The sequence below is a fragment of the Aythya fuligula genome, chromosome 7, assembly GCF_009819795.1.
Source record: "Aythya fuligula isolate bAytFul2 chromosome 7, bAytFul2.pri, whole genome shotgun sequence".
Classification (NCBI taxonomy): domain Eukaryota; kingdom Metazoa; phylum Chordata; class Aves; order Anseriformes; family Anatidae; genus Aythya; species Aythya fuligula.
In genome coordinates, this window is record NC_045565.1 from 28,941,794 (window position 1) to 28,960,746 (window position 18,953).

General features: G+C 41.7%; 1 protein-coding gene across 1 annotated transcript; it reads left to right on the forward strand.

Annotated features, from left to right (window-relative positions):
- On the forward strand, positions 1-15,034 carry PLEKHS1 (pleckstrin homology domain containing S1). The gene is given in 13 exon segments (XM_032191229.1): positions 1-31; positions 1,193-1,284; positions 1,390-1,496; positions 2,874-3,008; positions 4,189-4,261; positions 4,939-5,046; positions 5,776-5,868; positions 9,373-9,483; positions 10,462-10,581; positions 11,887-12,071; positions 12,163-12,264; positions 14,090-14,225; positions 14,966-15,034. Coding segments are annotated over 13 exon segments (1,362 nt in total).
- The last annotated feature ends 3,919 nt before the right edge of the window (positions 15,035-18,953 follow it).

Consider the following 18,953-nt stretch of genomic DNA (forward strand, 5'->3'; position numbering starts at 1 on the left):
ATGGCTTCAGGAAGCAAGAAATACTCTGCAGGTACAAAATGTCATTTACTAAGATTTACCAGTAGTAAGGTAGAATGAGGTTTCAAACTATTGTTTTCGATATTTAATACTTGTCTCTTTCACCTCCAACTGCCAAGGAGTTTGTCATAAACAATGGGTGAAAAACAGGGGAAAACAGTATGTTGAAAGTTTCAGAGAGCTCAGCTGGACTTACATTGTGTGTTAATTTTGCTCCTTTGCTTCCTTCATTAAAGAATCTGTCTTAAACGCAGCGTTTCCCTCTAGAGCAGAATCCTTCTTGCCCCTGACAGAGGCTGGACTGATTTCTGAAAACATTAAAATCCTTAAAAATCAACTGGGAACTGTCAGTAGCTGATGATGAAGTCACCACAAAGCTGGGTGTTTTTTTATTGCCACCTTTCCCAGAACTTAGGCATGTCCCAGGCTGCTGGAGGTTGACTGCGTTCTTCAGTCATTCATTGGGTTCTTTAAAAGTCTTAATTTCCCATACACTGCTTACAGCTTAAAAATAGAATAAGATTGTCACTCCTTTCACTGGGTGTTCAAGTGCTCTAAGATTTTGATCAGAAATCCATCAGTGGTTAGAAAAAAAACATGAATCTTAAACTGTAGTTGAGCACAGAATACGCAGGGTCATGAAGAAATGCATTCAGGTATTTTTACCCCTAGTCTTCTAGCTTATATTTTTCTTGTAAGACTTCTTCCTGTTGCTCCATCATGATCTGCACAGTAAGACGATTTCTCCTTCGTGGTGTTTGCAGCCTGTCCATACTGAATGCCATTTACAAATTTCATTAGGGTGCTGTTTACTGTCTTTCAGATCGCTAATGAAGAAGTTAAGTAAGACCAGACCCCAGAACTTAAGTCAGATCAGTTAAATAAGACAGAGCTTTCTGATATCTTCCGAGCCACCTCCCTCAATGCAGGACATTGCCACTGTCACTTGTTTACAGTTTTGGCCAGTTGTCAGCAGTAACGGGGACATCAAGGAAGCATGGCCTGGCTCTATGTTTTATAGCTTTGATTTCTGTCTGTCTTCTCTAATTGAATGTGCTTTATGGCCATGTAAGCACAGAAACCCAGTGCTCAGCTTCATTTTCCAATTCAAGGAGGTCCCTGGAGGAGATTAATTGGCAACGAGTAATGGTGCCATTTGTTTCTCTTTGATTAGTGGGAGCTCAAAAGACGTTTTGCTCTGAAGGTGGAATCTGCCAGCATGGATTCCTCATCAAGTCACCACCTCTTCAACTTTTCAACTCACAGGTATACAAACACAGATTAGTCATGTTCCAGCAATCCTTCAACAAATATCTGCTCTTTCTGCTATCCTGAGTTTTAATGAGAGACAAATTACTTTCTCTTTGGCAGAAATCCTGGAAAAGGCGTTTTTTCATCCTGTCCAAATCCAGCAAGGGCAATTACGTCCTGAAGTATCTAAAAGGCCAGAGCGTGAAAGGCTCCATACCTGTTGATGAGTATGTAACCCAGATGCATCACTTTTTTATTTTAAATCATGTATCAACCCTCCTAATTGGCCACTGATTGTACAGATACTTGTTCCTGATTGAGGTTCTTCATCCAAATCCTACTGAAGACAGAAAAAGAGTTCTTTGGGCTCTTGTAAGGTCTGGGTGCAACTTAGAGTGTATACTCTTTGTAGGAGTAAAAATTCTAAATGATTTTGATGGAATTTGATACATTTACGTGAGCAATTGTGGTGATGTGGAACCTGCAAAGCAGACAGGGTGGCTCCATGATCCCAAAGGCAGTATTACTGCAGTAGAAGACATTTTGTGTTCTGTGAAGACAGTGCTATGCATTCACTCACACAAGAGTAAGGATGGGCTACGGCACTCGTAACTGTGTAGGCACACAACCTTTCCCACCTTACAGCTTTACAAAGTGCTTTGTAAGTTGTGCAGAGGTCTCCCAGCTTTCACATAGCCCTTTGGGCTGATGCTGGCTGCCCCTGCCTCTTACCCTGCCAAGAAATTGCTCTGCTTGGCTCATTTGGGTTGGTCATTTCATCCTCATGGCACAGCATCCACCACAGGCTTCAGCAAGTCTGGGTGTCATTGGCTTTGTGCTAGCAGCATTACCATGTCAGCTATGGTGTAAGACACAGAGAAGGAAAACAGTTCTGGCAAAGAAATGTAAAGATTTTACCAGCCAGACTTGGAGCTTGAGCCAAAAGCTTGTGGAGCTGCTAGGAGTTCACTGGACTCATTGGTGTTGTGCTTCTCCCATTAAAAGAATTTTTATTATGAAGTTCTGAAAAATGTCCAGCTTGCTCAGCAATATGTGGTGGCATTATTACCATCATTATCATTATTGTTGTTATTATTTGTACTGATTTAACTTCTTGTAAGTTACTGAAAGTAGTGCTTCCATTTCCGAATGCATTAAGAGTACATCTTTTCTATTCCAGAGCTACTCCATTAAAATACTGTTAATATACAATTAGTTTCAAACCAAATATACTGTTCTATCATGGATCAAAAACATCTGCCATGAATTTTTCTTACTATCATTTCTGTATTAGAACAACAGCCCCATTTTCAGAAATGGTGTTCCAAAATCTAGACATGAATCTTTGTAAAAGTTGATTTTATTTTTTTGTTTGGAAATGTTCTTCACTATGAAAGTCCAGATGTTTTTAATGTGGGCATTTATTCTCCTGAGAATTTTTTCTGTTGAAAAATGTTTACCTTTTTCCATGTAGATCTCCTCATGTCACGCTGTGCTTAAATTAAAATGCACCCCTACAGAGAGGTATAAACATATGTGTGTCTGTATGTATGTTTGTAAGCATGTACAGTTATATAGGATGTTTCGTATCATTATCTACACAGGATTGTAAAAGTTGAAATTGGAATAAGTAGTTCCGAAATCATGGCAACGGTGAAGAAGATGTTCAGATGCTTTCTTGAAGAGGTGATGTCCATCACTACTGGAAACAGATGTTACTACCTCATTGGGAAGAGCAGGTAGGCAGAGGAAGATGTGTAAATGCAATGTAACATTGCAGTTAAGCTCATGTAAGACCAAGACCAAGGAATGGTTCTGCTCCTTCCCTGCAGCTCTGGCCAGCCCCTGCCCGTGTCTGTGCAACTGAGTATGCAACACAAGGTTTCAGCTGGCTGATCCCAGGGAAAACTGCTCTCTTGTGTGCTGTTTTATCCCCCGCAGCCAGGCTAATTCCTTGCTGTTTTGGGCCACTGGACTAAGCTCCCCTGCAGCCACACTGGTACAAGTCCAACACGTGAAAGGAGTAGGAGCACAAAGGCAGTGGCAGTGTGGCAGTGCCACGTCAGCCAGTACCCACTAGGGTCGAGGAGGAGCAGAGGGCTTTGCCTCCTCACCCAGCAGCTCCTGGGAGCCAAGACAGCTTTTGCAGTTAATAGTCATGCTCTGGAAAGTAGATCAGTAATCAAGGGAAGCCGATTGAAGGGGAGGATTCCCAAGAGAGAGAGCAGGTCCCGAGGGGAGTGACTCAGGGCTGGACTGCAGCAAGGGCAGAAATCACTGCCACACATGTGAGCCTCAAAGCTTGTTGAGGCCGGGGTTTGGCACAGTGCTCCTCTGCTGCTGCTTCCCTTCCTCTCTTCTTTGCCTTCCCAGTCCCAGGCATGTCAGGGGGGTTCTGCCTTGCTGCAGAAGAGCAGCTGATGTGTGAAATGCTGATAAGCACAGAAGGAAAACACATACCTGTGTGCTACTTGAGCGTGCCACCCCACGCCTTCCCCCTGGGCACTGGTCTCACAGCCAGCCCTCCCTGGGAAGAGCTGCAGAATTAATCCAACGAAATCCACTCACAAAAAACAGGGCTTCAGGGGCGCTTTCAGGAGAAGTTTCTCACCCTGCATTCCCAAGCTCCAAAGCCCCACTAGAGCAGCATTACACACCGAGAATGAAGCAGAAAGCACCGTGGCACCTTTCCTACAAAAGCCTCTTTGTGCCTTGTAGCTCCTGGCCCCACGCTGCACCTCTCTGAGGCCAGACTTTGCCATCTGGCTCTTATCTGGCTCTTGAAAGGAAGGTGCAGATTTTCCCTCTTGATTTCAAGAAGCATTGTTTTGGGTCCATGGGAGGAAGTGGGTGAGCAAGTGGGTTTTCCTTGTGTTTTACATGTTAGTAGGTGTTCATTTCTGTTGTTCCAACCTACAGCCTGGAAATAGAGGACTGGGTCACTGCGATATCTTCAGTCATGAAGGCCAAAATAGATGGACACTGCCCTCAGGTGACGTTTCTATACTTGATTTTAGAAAGAAAAAAACTTGTAATCTCATTAGAAACCTGTGCAAAGGCAAGGAATTCTCTTGTCCTGGTTTCGCAAGTTGGCTCTTGATTTGGTTAATCAGAAATTAATTTTCCATACAAATGCTGTACCCTGGGCTTATGCACTAAGCAGGCACTGCACAGGCTGTTTGTGCAGGGATTGTTTTCACATTGAAAGAATCTCTTTGAAGAGTAAAACACATGGAAATGAGGAGGTGATTGACACTGTGCTACAACGAATTGCACCTTTGATGTGTCAGAATGAAAATGCATGTGTAATTCTTACCGTGTACTTTTTGGATATATCTACACGCTGTTTTACAAAGCGATCCACATCTAGTCTGTCAATGCTATGAGCAAGCTGGAAGCCCTGTTATTTCCAGGCCCAGCCCAAAGTTCTGCACCATGTCAGCCAGCTAGGCCACCTAGTTCAGAGCCAGTGCTAAGCCTCTTACACCCCATCAGCTTCCAGTCTGCTCAAAGTGCTAGAACCACAAATTTGCATCTGCCTGCAAAATGCCACCTAGACAACCTCCCTGAGCCATTAGGAGTAAAATCACACTGTTGTGTGAAGTGCTGGTACATTGTAGCTCATGCCATTCGGGTGCCTGTCTTACACAGCTGTTATCTTATTTGTAGAACCAAAATCTTGCAAATCCAGAAGTCAAAAGCCGGCCCTTGTCTTTGCCATTATTCTTGGATTCTGTAGATGTGACCAGTTCCCTGGAAAGGCAAAGCTACCTGGAGGTAAGTGGATCAGCCATCTTTAACAATGGGTTTGTTGCCAGGGATGTCTGTGAAATTTGATTTGTATCATGGATTGTTTCAATAGAAAGTTCTTTAGAGCTCATGCAATGGGTGCCCAGGTGGTTTGTTCTGGTCTGTACTGGGGTTCCTGAGTAAGAGTAGGATGATAGCATCGTTGCAGAGTCCCCACAAAGGGCCGGTACTGGCGTGTTAGTTTAGGAGTCTGCATGTCAGTAAAGACAGGTGATGATGACAATGAGCACTGATATTCATAGGCCACCTCAAATGACCAGCAAAGGTTGGTGGGAAGAAAATAGCTGCAGATTAGCTTAGACATGCCTTGGAAAAGCCATGGGATGATTGTTTCAACAGCTGCTTGCCATTCTTCCTGTTCTATGATTATGCTTGTCTTTGTCTCTCTCTGTTCAGACTCTCAAGCCTAGGGGAATTTGGTCCAGTGCTGTCCACTGGAGCCTGCAATCCTTGCTCTCTGTGCCTTTCAGATCTCTCCCATCAGTATTTAAATAGAAAGGGAAGCATCACTGAATTCCTAGAGCAACTACAGCCTGTCCTTTGGTGACAGACTGAATAGCTGCCAAAGTGTTGGCTTTCTGCAGTCACAAGGTGACATCAGGGCTGCAAATGGCCCTGATGAAGGAAGCTGAATGCAGGAAAAGCACTTAGAGCGCATCTCCAGGAGGAGTCAACATTTTCTTCTTTTGAATGCAGAGTGATGGTCCCTCAGAAGACAAGAACAGGCCCAATTCAGATCCTGGCCCTCATCAGCCCCAGAATGACTCACTGAGAGATTTTCCAAACCTGGTGAGCAGAACAAATAAAACTGCTTTTGACTTGTTCGGTATGCAGAAGTGACTATGGGCTCTTATCTCACCTGGCTGTCTGTAACTATAGATTATTCACCTACTTCCCCAGCACACTGAGCTGGATTTCATTATGAGGATTTCCTAAATATAGCTACTCAGTTGTCATGTAAAGCATTGAAAATAACCTTCCAAGAACTTGCTTGAAATGCTTGAAATACCCTTTATTTACTTTGTTTCTTGGGGGCAGATCCTCAGAATTTCTGTGCAGTGATTGCAACTTGTGGCAGCTCTTGCAAGCTTGATGAAGAAAACTCTGAAGTTGCACTGCCTGAGGATTTGTCCCTCCTGTCATATTTCCCAGCTGTGCCACACTCTTTGTAAATGGCTTCTTTCTGCAGCCTTTGCAAGTAGCCTTTAAATTGAGGCACACCTCAAGTCTGACCTTCTATTAGCCTAACTGTAACTTCAAGTAATTTAGCTTCCCTATCTTGCAGGAGTTGATTAAAAGGATACAATAATTAGTGTTATCATTTTTTATCAGCTGAGTGTTCTGACCTATGTTCCCCGAACAAGGAGACATGCAGCACTTTCAGATGCTTGTCACTCACCCTCTGACTGCCTTTGCAGCAGTCAACAGAGCAGAAGGCACAACCAAGGCTCCACCACGCAGCATGCAGTTTGGCAGCTGAGGATAAACCTATGTTTAATTGCAGTTTAAGCGTTGAACTATGATCTGGAGTAGCTGAGATGTAGGGGAAGAATCTCTGCTGCTATCACAGGGTAGTGAATCACATGTTGCAGTCACCATCCGTGTGCACAGGCTGGCGGTGGGTATGATATAATACAGTTTGATTTAGTGGACTGAAGTGAAAAGAGGTGAAATTACATTGCAATGCCATGGGTTATTGCCACAGTTCAGCCGATGCACTGTAATTTATGGAGGTGCAGTCATTCAGTTATGAGTCTTAGCTCTGAAATGCACTGGGTCAGCCCTTAGTTTGACTTTAGCTGGTGCTGCTACCAAGGCTGTCTTTCTGCCCCTTTCCTACACTTGCCGCTTCTGTCTCATACATTAATCCTTCTCATACTTACAGTGACTCAGAGGGTATGTATTTATGCAGCTTGTCAGAGTAGGACAGACTGACAAGCAGCACTAAAATTCCTAGATAAGGAATTTGGATTTTACCTGTTCTCCTTAGCCTGAAGCAAAGGGAGTGGCAGGAAGCTCATAAATCTGTTTCAGCCTGTGTGAAAATGAATAACCTTGCCATGCAGCTAACAAGGAGCAAAAATGTGCCTTCATTTGATAAAAATACTTCATTTGCCTCATAAGATTAGCATCTGCTAACATCTCCAGATCTATTCTTTGCTCAGTGATGTCTGGACAGCTGACTCCCATATTAAGCCCTTGTATTTACTTCCTGTTAGCAGTATGACTCCATATTTCTAGTATCTGATTAGCTTTACTTATTTATTGGCCGTTCCCTCATCCAGGCCCTGATCTTGAAAACTGTTTGCTCAGTAGCCATTGCTCATGCAAACAGGCCGGGACCCAGCCACCTTCAAGGGCTTTGAGAACCTGGCTCCACTTCAACCCACATTTTGGCGCTACCAAACCACACCTGACTCAGCAGCTGAGTATCAGCTATTGCCACACGCAGCACTCAATATGTAAAATGCATCAAAATAAAGAGCACAGGCTTGTATCATGGTGCTCATTACTGTACTGCAGGTACCTAGGCATACTAGTCAAGAGTCTGGCTTCAACACGTTAGACACACGTGATTTTTTTGAAAGAGAAATTCCTCTGTCCAAGGGTAGCACGTAAATTTTAACCCTTTCCCTAAAGAGCTTAAAACTAACAATTACTCAATTGCTTTCCAAGTTTCATTTTCATTTTCTGCTACAGCAAATTTCCTCCATAACCCGTTTTTTCTCTCTAATGTAAATCCAGCCATGGTTCCCCACAGCCTTAAAGAACTCGTTTAGCTGTACAGCTGAGAATAATTTTACTCTGAAGTTAACTGCAATTCTCTGGTTGTAAAGCACTCGGAGGAACAGAGATGTCAGCAAACTCCTTCAGGAAAACACCATGGTGCTGCTGTTTAACCTTCACCTTCCTATTGTCCCCATAATCTGTGATGGTGCCAAGGAGAAACAGCATGTGCATTTGGCAAAATGTGGCCACTGTCTGACTGCAGGCTCAGTTTGGGAAGCTGATGAGTGCTGTGTACTCTCTTGAGATTTTGGAGGAGTTGGAGCATCTCAAGACTTAATAAAATCACCTCCTTTTCCCCTTTTCCCCAGATGTTAACTTCTTTGATCGATCCAAAGCCCCTAGAATATCAGTAGGAAATTCATTCTTGACTTTAGATCACGACCACAGAGTCAGTCTTGTTCCTGAAAGAGTTTTGTTATGCACTTCTTGAAGGACCATTTGTAGGCTTGTTCTCGCTACTGCAGCATGGGCTCCTTTTTATGTCATTTATAGCAACAAGGAACAAAAATACATTCATCATCTCTAATTTCAATTCAATGCCAGTATCTTCTCTTTACATGTATGAGAGTAATTAGTTGAATTTACTTTACCTGGAAAACAGTATTATATTCTGTGACATATTTAGCAGTTACTAAAATGATCACCATAGAAACCAAGGATGTAAGTGGAGAGATAAAAAATGGTTGTATCACAAACATGGCATGGAGAATTGCATTGGGAGGCAGCAAAATACTAATTACTATATTCTTCACTGCAGTGAAGTCAGAAAGGAAACAAAAATAAATAATTTGCCATTGTGACTTAGAAAGGTAAATTCGGCGAAGTGATTATTTTCTACTTGATTTACCAAATGGCCACAAATTTAATATTTCAGGTATTTATGAACCTGGGAGGATATAATTCAGGACACAAAGGACCCAATATAGGATTTCCAGCCCCTTGGCCTATGTTCTAGCTCATGGAGAAGTATGAGTTTATAGACTTCTCATCTGTAAGGGAAGTCCCAAATACATTCTTTACTTTAGAGCAGTTAAAAGATACTTAAAAATGATAAATACCTCCCAATCCACTTCTAGATTTCCTACAGTTTTTTTTTCCTAGTGTAAGAACTTTAAGACTGAATGCAAATAAAGAATCTTTTGCATACAAGCACAGAAATGCATGCAGAACCATACGTGAAGTGTTTAGCCCACCTGATTTTTAAACAAAATAACAGTTTTTGAACAAGCAGTCAATTGCAGCTGCCTGGTTACCAAAGATTCATCTATGAGAAATATTAATACTAGCAGCCAATTGCATGTGCATGATTTCAAAAATTCAAGTAGGAGCAGAACTACAGAAGCCTGTTCCTAAAACAACCTGAACAGACTCTTCAAGGAGAAACGCATCTTCCCATCTTTCCTGTGGATAGTTGCTGATTCTGTTACTATTAGTAATTGGCAAATACATGTTAAACGATCCATATAACTGAACCTATTAAATATAAAAACATACTTTTAACAGGGTAAAACTCTAAGAAAGAGTGACGAAAATTCGCTGTCATCGGATTCAGATGAAGACATCAAAAAGGAAGAGGAAGCTTATTACGAAACTCCCAGCAATCTTTTAGCAAAGGTAATTTATCTGTTGTGGTTTGTTTTGTTAACAGCTCCAAGGAGATGGAGATATTTAATGAACCAAAGAGGAACTGGTATGAGGAACCAATACTACCTTGCCAAAGAAATATGTAGATAGAGCAGTAGGTAATAGTTTAAATGCATACAAGGAGAAATGCTTGATTCAAAGGATCTTTCTGCTAAAAAGACGTGTTTTGACAAAAAACATTGCCGTTTTTGTTGAAATTCCCCAACATGACAGTTTCATTGTAAATGGCTTTTGCTAATTGTATCCAGTTATTTTTATCAAAAATGAAAACTTCATTTAGAAAATATATCTGTGCATTATAGATTTTAAAATGTAATTCTGTTGAAGTATTAGTAAGTGGCATAAAACCATGCAGTAATTTAAAAATGCTGTGACACATTTGGGTGTGTGCATTTCAGTGTGAAACAAGGGAGCAGGAGGAATCATACTGGTAATTTTAAACAAATTTTGGTGCCTAATTTGGGAGGCTGATTTCTCTAGGCTTCTCATGTAGTCAGTGGTCATGAGAAGCTAGTTAAGCCAGACTTCTGCAGAAGTCACAGCCTTTCTCCAAAGACTGTACAGCTAACTGAACATCATTAACATATCTTTTATCATAGAATGTAAGTACTTTAAGTTAAGCACGTACAAAAGATGAGACTCTTTTCAATCTGGTTTTCTGAATTAAAATGTAACAAATTTTATGTGGTGGTACTTACAAATATAGCCGGTTATATTCCAACCTAAAAGGAAAGCAAATGGTAGTGTCAGTAATACCAGATAACACGAACCTCTGATTTTCAACCACATTTCTAGCTCACAGTTCTGGGAAGTGAGTTATTTGAGGAAAACCAAGCTGTATTAACCAATGTTCTTAAACAGCACGAGTACTGAACAGGAGAATTAAGATTTTTTTCTGTTGGAAGAGCAAGAATATCTATGTTTTATGTTGTTAACTGTTTCTAACAGTGCAATACTGAAGTATCTAAACCTGAGCCTACAGCTGAATCCCATGTCCCTGTGTCAAAGAAAACATGGGAGAGGAAGCCAGTAAAGGAGAATGTCTATGTGTCGATGGAATCACTGTAAGTAACATCTCCACTAAAGTTCTGCAAATAACCAGTGACGTAGTGATATAGCTAGAGCTGTCGCTTGCAAGATTTGCTTTGCGGTATCTAAAGGCTGCATCTTGTTTGAATGAATTCTTCAGTCTTGGTTCAGAAAGTTCAAAACTCATGGAGTGAGTTTCACCCAGAGTGAAATTCAGACTCATCAAAGTGGAATTTAAGCTCACATTGCAACTCATGCATTTAGACAGGCTCTGATTACAGGACACAGAAGGTTTTGGTGACTGATAGTTTAGCTAGGTTCTCACAACATACCAGCCCACCACTGTCCTCAGACACCACAGCCAAGTTTCAGCAGCGATTCAGACACGTCCACCCCAGAGCGGTTACCTAGTGGGTAAAAGAGGAATGAAGAATTGCAGCAACAGCTCCCAGCTTTTCCAGTAAGGAGTTAATATGGTTCCCAGTAGGTCGTCTCCTTCCTTCCATTTTCCCATTGGAAATAGGGGTCTGATGCTGTGTACGTTGGGGGTACAGTGTCTGGTATGCCACAGAGAAGGACCTGAACTTTGTTTCACAGTTGCAGTGCCACCAGGAAACTTCACAACCAGCACAATATAGCTGAAGGGACGTCTGCCTACATGGTAACACCAGTCCTGAGGCACAGAGTGGTAGATAGCTGCTGGCTATGGCCTGCCACCTACAGACAGTCAGGTCTTATTTCACATAGTGGGAGGCAATCAGAAATGCAGACCCACAAACCAGTTTATTACAATAGAGTTATTCGAGTGTCTTTGGGAGTCTTTATGGAGTGATTCACTATAAAAATCTCACAAGCCTACGCAATCTGAGTTCATATATGCAGCAAGAGCAGTTTTTGCTACTAACCCAAATGTTGTTTGAGGCACAGAAGGGAGTTGACTCCAGGCATTATATGGCTTGTCAAATAACCTGAAAAGTATTAAAGCATTTCTGAGTTACTGTATCCCCCAGGGGACAGCATTACATCCTGACAAAATCCAGTAAAGCCAAGGACAACAATCTGTACTCATTTCTTTGTAAAAGCAAGTTGTAAGCTGGAATGTTTTCAGGCTTAATAAATAGTCTTTAAACGCTGAAAAGGTTTATTTTAGGATTTATGGTCCATTTTTAGAAGGACTGTTTATTTTACTTAGCTGTAATTTTGTCCACTGACTGTTCTACAAGAACTTGTTATTCTTTGCTTCACTGACAGCCATTTGATCTGACAGGAGTGTCTGGAATGGCCAAACCAGTTCAGTATTTATCATCATTCTTCTTCAGTAGGCTCCTGGATAAGAGTTGCCAGCTCACGTGTGGATGTGATAGGCCCCCTACTCCTCCCAAACGCTGGGCAAGCAGTACATGTCCAAGAGACTTGGAGGCAAACAGAGACCCAAAACTCCCAGAAAGCATCACCACACAGCAGTTCACCCTCCAAGGAAGGCACAGTTCATCACCACTTTCAGTGGTTCAGTTGTCTATCCTGCTCAGGTAAGCGTCTTCTCCATTTTTCGTTGCAGAGAAGACAGATATGTTCACAGGTTTCAGTTAAGGCACTGGTCCCTGATGCTTTCTCTCACAGTCAAGTTACAGATGAGACGCAGCTGCAGATGTTGGATATTTTCATCCCCCTGGCTGACATTAACAGTTACCTACAACTTACGGAAGCAGTAGGACAAATATGGTAAGTCCTGGATACTTTGTGATGGTGCAGATCAGGTGTGAATGAGTGACACAACCGATGTTGGGATCCATGCACAGTTTTAGCAGTGCAGAACAGCACAGGGTCAGTGTGTGCTCAAGCTGCAGAAATTCCTTTCTGCTTTCTGACTTTTCATGTATTTCATGTACTATTTCAACTGCTGTTGAAAAGGGCTGTGTAGCACTGAGATCCCTTAGCTTGCTGTGTAATAGTTCAGGATGGAGTCCCACCCCAAAAGCTAATCTTCTAATGTTAATAGGTGTGAAATCAACTAATTACTGCTACTCAGGTTAGTCTTTGATTTGGTGAATCGTAATGAAAGCATGTCTCAGTGAGGGGACATTATCTTGTGGCAGTGTAAATAGGGCCTTTCAGCCAAAAATCTTACAGAGTTTGGTGGCTAATAATTTGTAACCCTTTGTTATTGACAAAAAAAAAAAAAAAAAAAAAAAAGATGAAAATTAGGAAGAACATACAAGGGATAGACTTCAAGTCCCGTTTATGTCCTATGAAGAAAAAGGGGATGTGTGGAAAAAGATGACAATTTTTTGAAAAGCCATAAACCTGTCAGTGGAAAGAATGACAACATGGAACCCACCAGCACAGGAGAAGCCATTTCCAAACCTAGTATGTTCAGTGATCTCTTTCATCAAATCCTTTCTTATCTTTTTCCCTTTAACCTACTAGCCCAAATATTACTGACCTACATCACATCATCTTATAATTTAAGTAATAACACCTGCAAAGTACTGTCTACAGATATGTGAGCTGTAAGTGAAAATTTAAAAGACGTTACATAAATTAAGATGACTTCAATTTGATGTCATCATAAAGTAATCTCCAAACTAATTCCAGCACTTGTTCAGTGCTAGGAATCACTGCTAGGCAGAGATTTTCAACGTAGGTGTTAAGGCTTTAGCACATATATCCTCTTAGTAGTCCCACTGGAAATTACTGCTCTCCCTAGAACTTTAATATCAATTACTAGAAAAAGGAAGACAACACAGAAAAAAAATATATTTTTTGCATAGTTCTGTTGATCTTTCACTGCCACACAACACTGAGACTGCCTTTTGCCACTGCTCTCTGTTCACACTAACCAGGTCACTTTTTTTCAGCCACAATCAGCAAGAGAAATTAGCACTGCAAAAGGGACAAGAAATGGGACCCCCCCAATTTTTTTGTTTGATCTGTGCCTAAATTTACAGAGCTTTCCCAGTGGAAATTCACATTGAAAGGATTTGGGGCTGGTTCTGGGCAGGAACAGAACACTAGGTCTGACTGCCAGCTTAGCTAATCCTAGACAGTTTGTCATCACAGAGAGTCTATCAGAGACCAGCAGGAAAGAGATAATGGAATTTCCATAAGGGTCCAGTCAAGACAGGAAGAGATCTCTGATCCTTGCAATTATATCAAAGATAAAACACATTATAATAAATTTTAGTTTCATCCTCTTGGGATGTCTTGGGAAAATTATATCACTCCAACATGAATACACATGTACGTACCTGCACCAAATCTGTCCCACAGTTTTCAGACTGGAATCCCCAGATTTCACTGGTGATGTTTCTAGCAGCAATCTCACTTATTAATGGCTTGGGATGTCAGCATCACACACACTTTACAAGGTGTGGGTGAAGCACCTGGGTTTCAGCTAGAACCAGATCAAGAGGCTGCAGTCATTCAGCCCGTGTCATTTCCAGAGGGCAGTGTGGTAAATGCAATTCTGTTCACTCTTTCCCATTCTGTTAACAGTAATTCAATATTTGACACAATTCCTTTGTTGTTTCTCCTCCAAATACCCTAGTGTCTCACAGTGGACTGGTCCTTGCCACCTGGGATGTTTATTTAACCACGGAGACCGTATAGTGGCTGTGAATGATCTGCACCCTCAGAACTTGGAGGAGGCCTCCTTGTTCATCAGCAGGTCCATTAGAAAGGAGGTATGTTCAACTGACCTAAAAATGATAGTCAAGTAAATCAAGCCAAATGAGAAAGCGCTTTGCTTTTGCCTTTCAGATGGCTTCATTCAAACCAGTTCACTCTGTTTTGAGTGTGGTGTGAATAACCTTGGTACCAAGTAGTGCCTCAACATCACTCGATGTAGCATTTCTTACTCCTGTGCTGTTTGGGGAATGCAAGGTCTGCACTGCTGTGTTTGAGGATTGATCTCAAAGAGTCTGAGCAACTCAAACTTTTATTTAAAGTTACTTGGTATGTTTTGGTTGAGGTCTGTGCATTGAAAACTTTGGGAAGTAAATGATTGTCTCCAATGGATTTGCTTATAGTGGTTTTGGGCATCGAGGGCAGAACCGTAGGCTCCTACCTCCTTATCCAGCTATTATCACTTTTATGAAGTATGTGGAAGATTTCTAAGTGGTACCTTAACACCACCACAATCTGCTACACATTTATACCCACGTTTCTCTCAGATGGGCCCCAATTTCAATAGTCAGGTTCTCTGACCCATACACGAACACCTTCACATTTTAATTTTGCTGAGAAAGTTAAGATCATTAGATGCTGTTGCCCTCTAAAGAAAAGAAAGCAAGTCTCCATAAGGAAAAACTATTCACCTCTCTTAACAGGGCATTTTTTATTTAGCTAGTTAAAACACAAGTCAGATAGTAGCACAAATGTTTTAACAATCTATAAAGCAGTGTCTCCCACTTTTTCTTTTAAGGTGAAACTTACTGTATGTAGGATTCCACATTCAGATACTTTCCATGTTAAAGGCTGCTCATGTTCCTGAAAAAAAGACCACAATAACCAAGTAAGTGCCAAAGTTCAAGGGAAAGGATCAAGGAGAAGAATGTGATGTATAGTGTATGGAGATCTGTACCTTTTGGAGCTGCCAGACAGATTTTGTTGCTAAGTACAATGAACAGAGAATGTAGGTTTCATTTTATGTCCTAATAACTTGTTTCGGTGGCATGAATAGCTGTGTTTTAGTTCTGTTTCATGTTATCATATATTTCAGTTGCATGAGCAAGAAGGTCAAAGCATTTACAAAATATCTGCACTGTATATACTTTGCAGTTCTGTAGAAAGTAGTGGTTCATTCCTCTGCTTGCCTCTTTACACTGAGTTATATAGGCTTATCCCTAATTCCTGAACCATTTAGGGATGTGGGAACAACCTACATCTGGAACAAAGACACCTTTTCCCTTTCTTCCTCTCAGTTTCAGAACAGCAAAAGCGAGCTGAGAACTATAATGTTGGAAGGAAGATTGGGGGTCCTCCTCTTTGCTATGGCCCTCACGTTACAGCCACAAATGTGCATATAGAATGTACACAGAGCTTATACCTATTCTGTATGGATAGGCATACATTTGTACATACAGGTGTATGTATTTACAGACATATATATATAGCTGTTAGATAGTGTTAATATACAACACTGTGACAACAAACTAAATAACCATTTTTGAGTACAGATCATTTTATTTTGCTAAATAGCCAAAATAAATTAAACTGTGTTTAGCAGGCATAGATTTACTGTTATTAGCATATTTAAGGTGGATTTGGCCCAGAGAAGACATTTGTCCAGCTTCCAGTTGAATTAGGCCAAATCAAGAAACTACACATATTAAAATCGGAGTTTCTGCCACTTACTGCAGTAGTAAATTTGACAAAGGTCATTTCTATACTTGCTTTAAAATCCAACCTGGACTGAAAAAAAAATCTTTATAAAATTGTATTCAGCCAGAAATGAAAACAGTATCAGTAACTCAAACAAACAAAAACATTTATACAAACAATTCAGACTCAGCTCCTGTTCAAAATATTAATTTTCACACTGTTCACACAGCCTTTCTCTTCTGTTTTGGAGATAAGAGTGTTTGTGATATGCTTATTTCTCAGGATGGGAAAGGATCACTTTCAAATATTTGTTACAGTGGTGTTCAAAGGCCCACTTGTGCTGAATTCTGCATAAAGACTGAGGGAAACCCCAGTTCCGGAACAACAGAGACTGAAAATGGAAGAAAAGAAATTCCTTAGGAGCCTTCCTCCAAAGTTGCTGTGGGATTCCTTTGCTCTGGGCTCTCTCTCTGAGCCCAACAAATCCCCTTCTGCCTAAGGAGTCTGTGAGGATGCCAAGGGCATCGCTGTACGGGGCACTGCCAGCTCCGTAACCGTGTCGGCCTGCTCGAACAGGCCTCTAGGCCGGGATCCTAAAACCATGAATCATCTAGGTCAAGAGCACCCACCGATGACGTGTCCCTTGACTTTCCTGACTGAGGCTTGCCTAAATTCTTCTGAACTTTAGAAAAGGCCAAGCCTTCCTGTCTTGTTCAAAGACTCATCTGGCTGTATAATTGGGATTTTTCTTGCGTGTTTTCAGCAGACGTGGGGAATTGCTCCGCTGTTTCCACAGAAGTCTTTATTCTGGAAGATATTTTTTATGCCTGTTCTTCCTTCCATTTTTTAGACCAAATATCCTGCACTCTTTCAACATTTTTTTCCCAAACATTTCATGTAACCTTTCCTGTGTCACTGACCTGCAAAACAAATACCTCCTTTTTCCAGTTATGGGTGAACAAAGAAGTCAGACAGTCTTAAAGCAATTTCCTGAAACTTTGTATAGAAACATTTCCAAGAAGAGATGAACAAAGAGAAGCTCTAGACTGTATGCAGTGGTGAGAGGAAAGCCAGGGCCACAGAACCTGCACGTGGCATTGCTGCTGAAGCTGACATTGCGCAATGTATGCTGCACCTCTCAGCCATAGAAGGATGCTACTTCTGGAAAAAAACAGGATTTGGGTAGAGATATCAAGCATGAGACAATTCCAGAATATTTCAGAAAACTGGGGAGTTACTTCTGTAAACAGTTACAGATGTGTTACATTAATCAATCCTGTCAGTTTGCAGTATGATAAATGCAGATAATTAATGTTACATATTGGCTGATTCACAACACTTGCTAGATATACAACATGGAAGTGACATCAGTATAGTAAATTCTGGTAGGATGTGTGAAGTTGTCTGTGCACATGTGATCAATAAATGGATTATCAATTTACATCACATATTGTGTTCCCTGACTACCTCACTTTCTCCTAATACAGCCCCTCTTCATCCTCCAAAGACCACCTTTAACTTTCCAGTAGCCTGTAGATGGGACACCAAATAGCCCTTTAAAAAAAATAAAAATTAACCTACTCTTAAAAAACAAGAGCAACCTGCTTTTGTAACACTTGTTGCTAATATGAAAATTTTACTTTTCTTCAAATGAGCAAATTCTGCTAAATCTCTGTGCTGCCTCTAGAAATGCACAGCAGTACCCAGTGCTCCCATTAAATCCCAGCCACCCCAGAAGACACTGTCTTTAATCCGATGGCAGCTGGCATGGAGCTGCTAAATTTTTAGATTACCTGTGGGCATTTAAAGGTGCTATGTAAATGGACACTTAAAGTAACAGGTGCTATTGTAACTTCTTGTTACAGTACACTCTGTGGCATCAAAAATCTTCTTAGCCAGTCCCCAGGTAACTTTTGGTCTGTGGAGGGCTCCTGACACAGCTGTTTGAGTTGACATGAGCTGAAATTCAGTGAACCCACAGACTAGTACCTGCGTGTAAAACAGTGGAAAGAAGGCTGCAAGTCCTGAAGTCTTCTTGCACCACTGACCACATACAGCTACCTGTGTGGAAGCAGGGGCTGGTGTTGGATGCAACACATGCCAGTTGAATCACTCTGCACCTGCAAGCTGGGTCTACAAGAGACAGAAACCAACAGACTGCAACACAGATTACATGATTAGCTAAAGATTAATGTGCTCGGCAGTAACTGTATTTCATTCCTGTGCCTTTAGGTTGTTTCCCTGACTGTTAGTTCATGGCTACATTCACTCATTATTGGCCGCTGATTTTCCCTCTGAATTCCCAAATATGAGTCATGCACTTTCTACCTCTCTGGTACCTTCTACAACAGGAAAGTGGCAAATGTCCAGGAGAAAAGCAAGTCCCGGAACAGATTAAAATCAATGGGAAGAGAAGTCCCCAGACTGATGTGATGTCACAGAAGTTAAAAAAATATATATATGTATAGCAAGCACAAAGCAGTACACACAGTCCCAGTGCTTCTACGTCAGGTCAACACTGCTGAGAACCAGGGTTGGAGTCAAATATTGATAAGAGGGAGCTCAAGCCCTGCAGGAGAACAAATCCAGTCAGGGAAGGGGATCTGTGCTACCTGCCCATGGGGCTAGGTGTGATTTAGAGTCCCTGTGACCTGGGGTACCCAGCCAGGCATGCTTTGGCATGGCTGCACTTTCAGCAAGTGGAAGAAGAAGTTGCAATAAGGGAGAGCAATGGTACCTTGTACACTGGAGAGAAAATAGGTAAGTGGTGATCTGGGGACACCAGGCTGTAGTTGGTGTTTTGCCCCCAGCATTCTGGGTGCCCTTGGGAGAACCATTTCTTTCACCCACAGTAAAATTCAAAACGTGATTTCACACACATTTGTATCATGCAATCTCTTACATACATGTACTTACCTGTATCAGCACCTCTGGAGGTGCTGATGTGCCCATCAGTGCTGAGGGAGAAGCCGCCCTTGGTGCCCTACAGGAACATGAGACAGCACAGACATGAGCGAACATGCGGCGATGCTCCTGCTTCCCCACAGGGAGCTCACCCTGGTTGTGTGCTGCTTATGGAGAGCTGCACC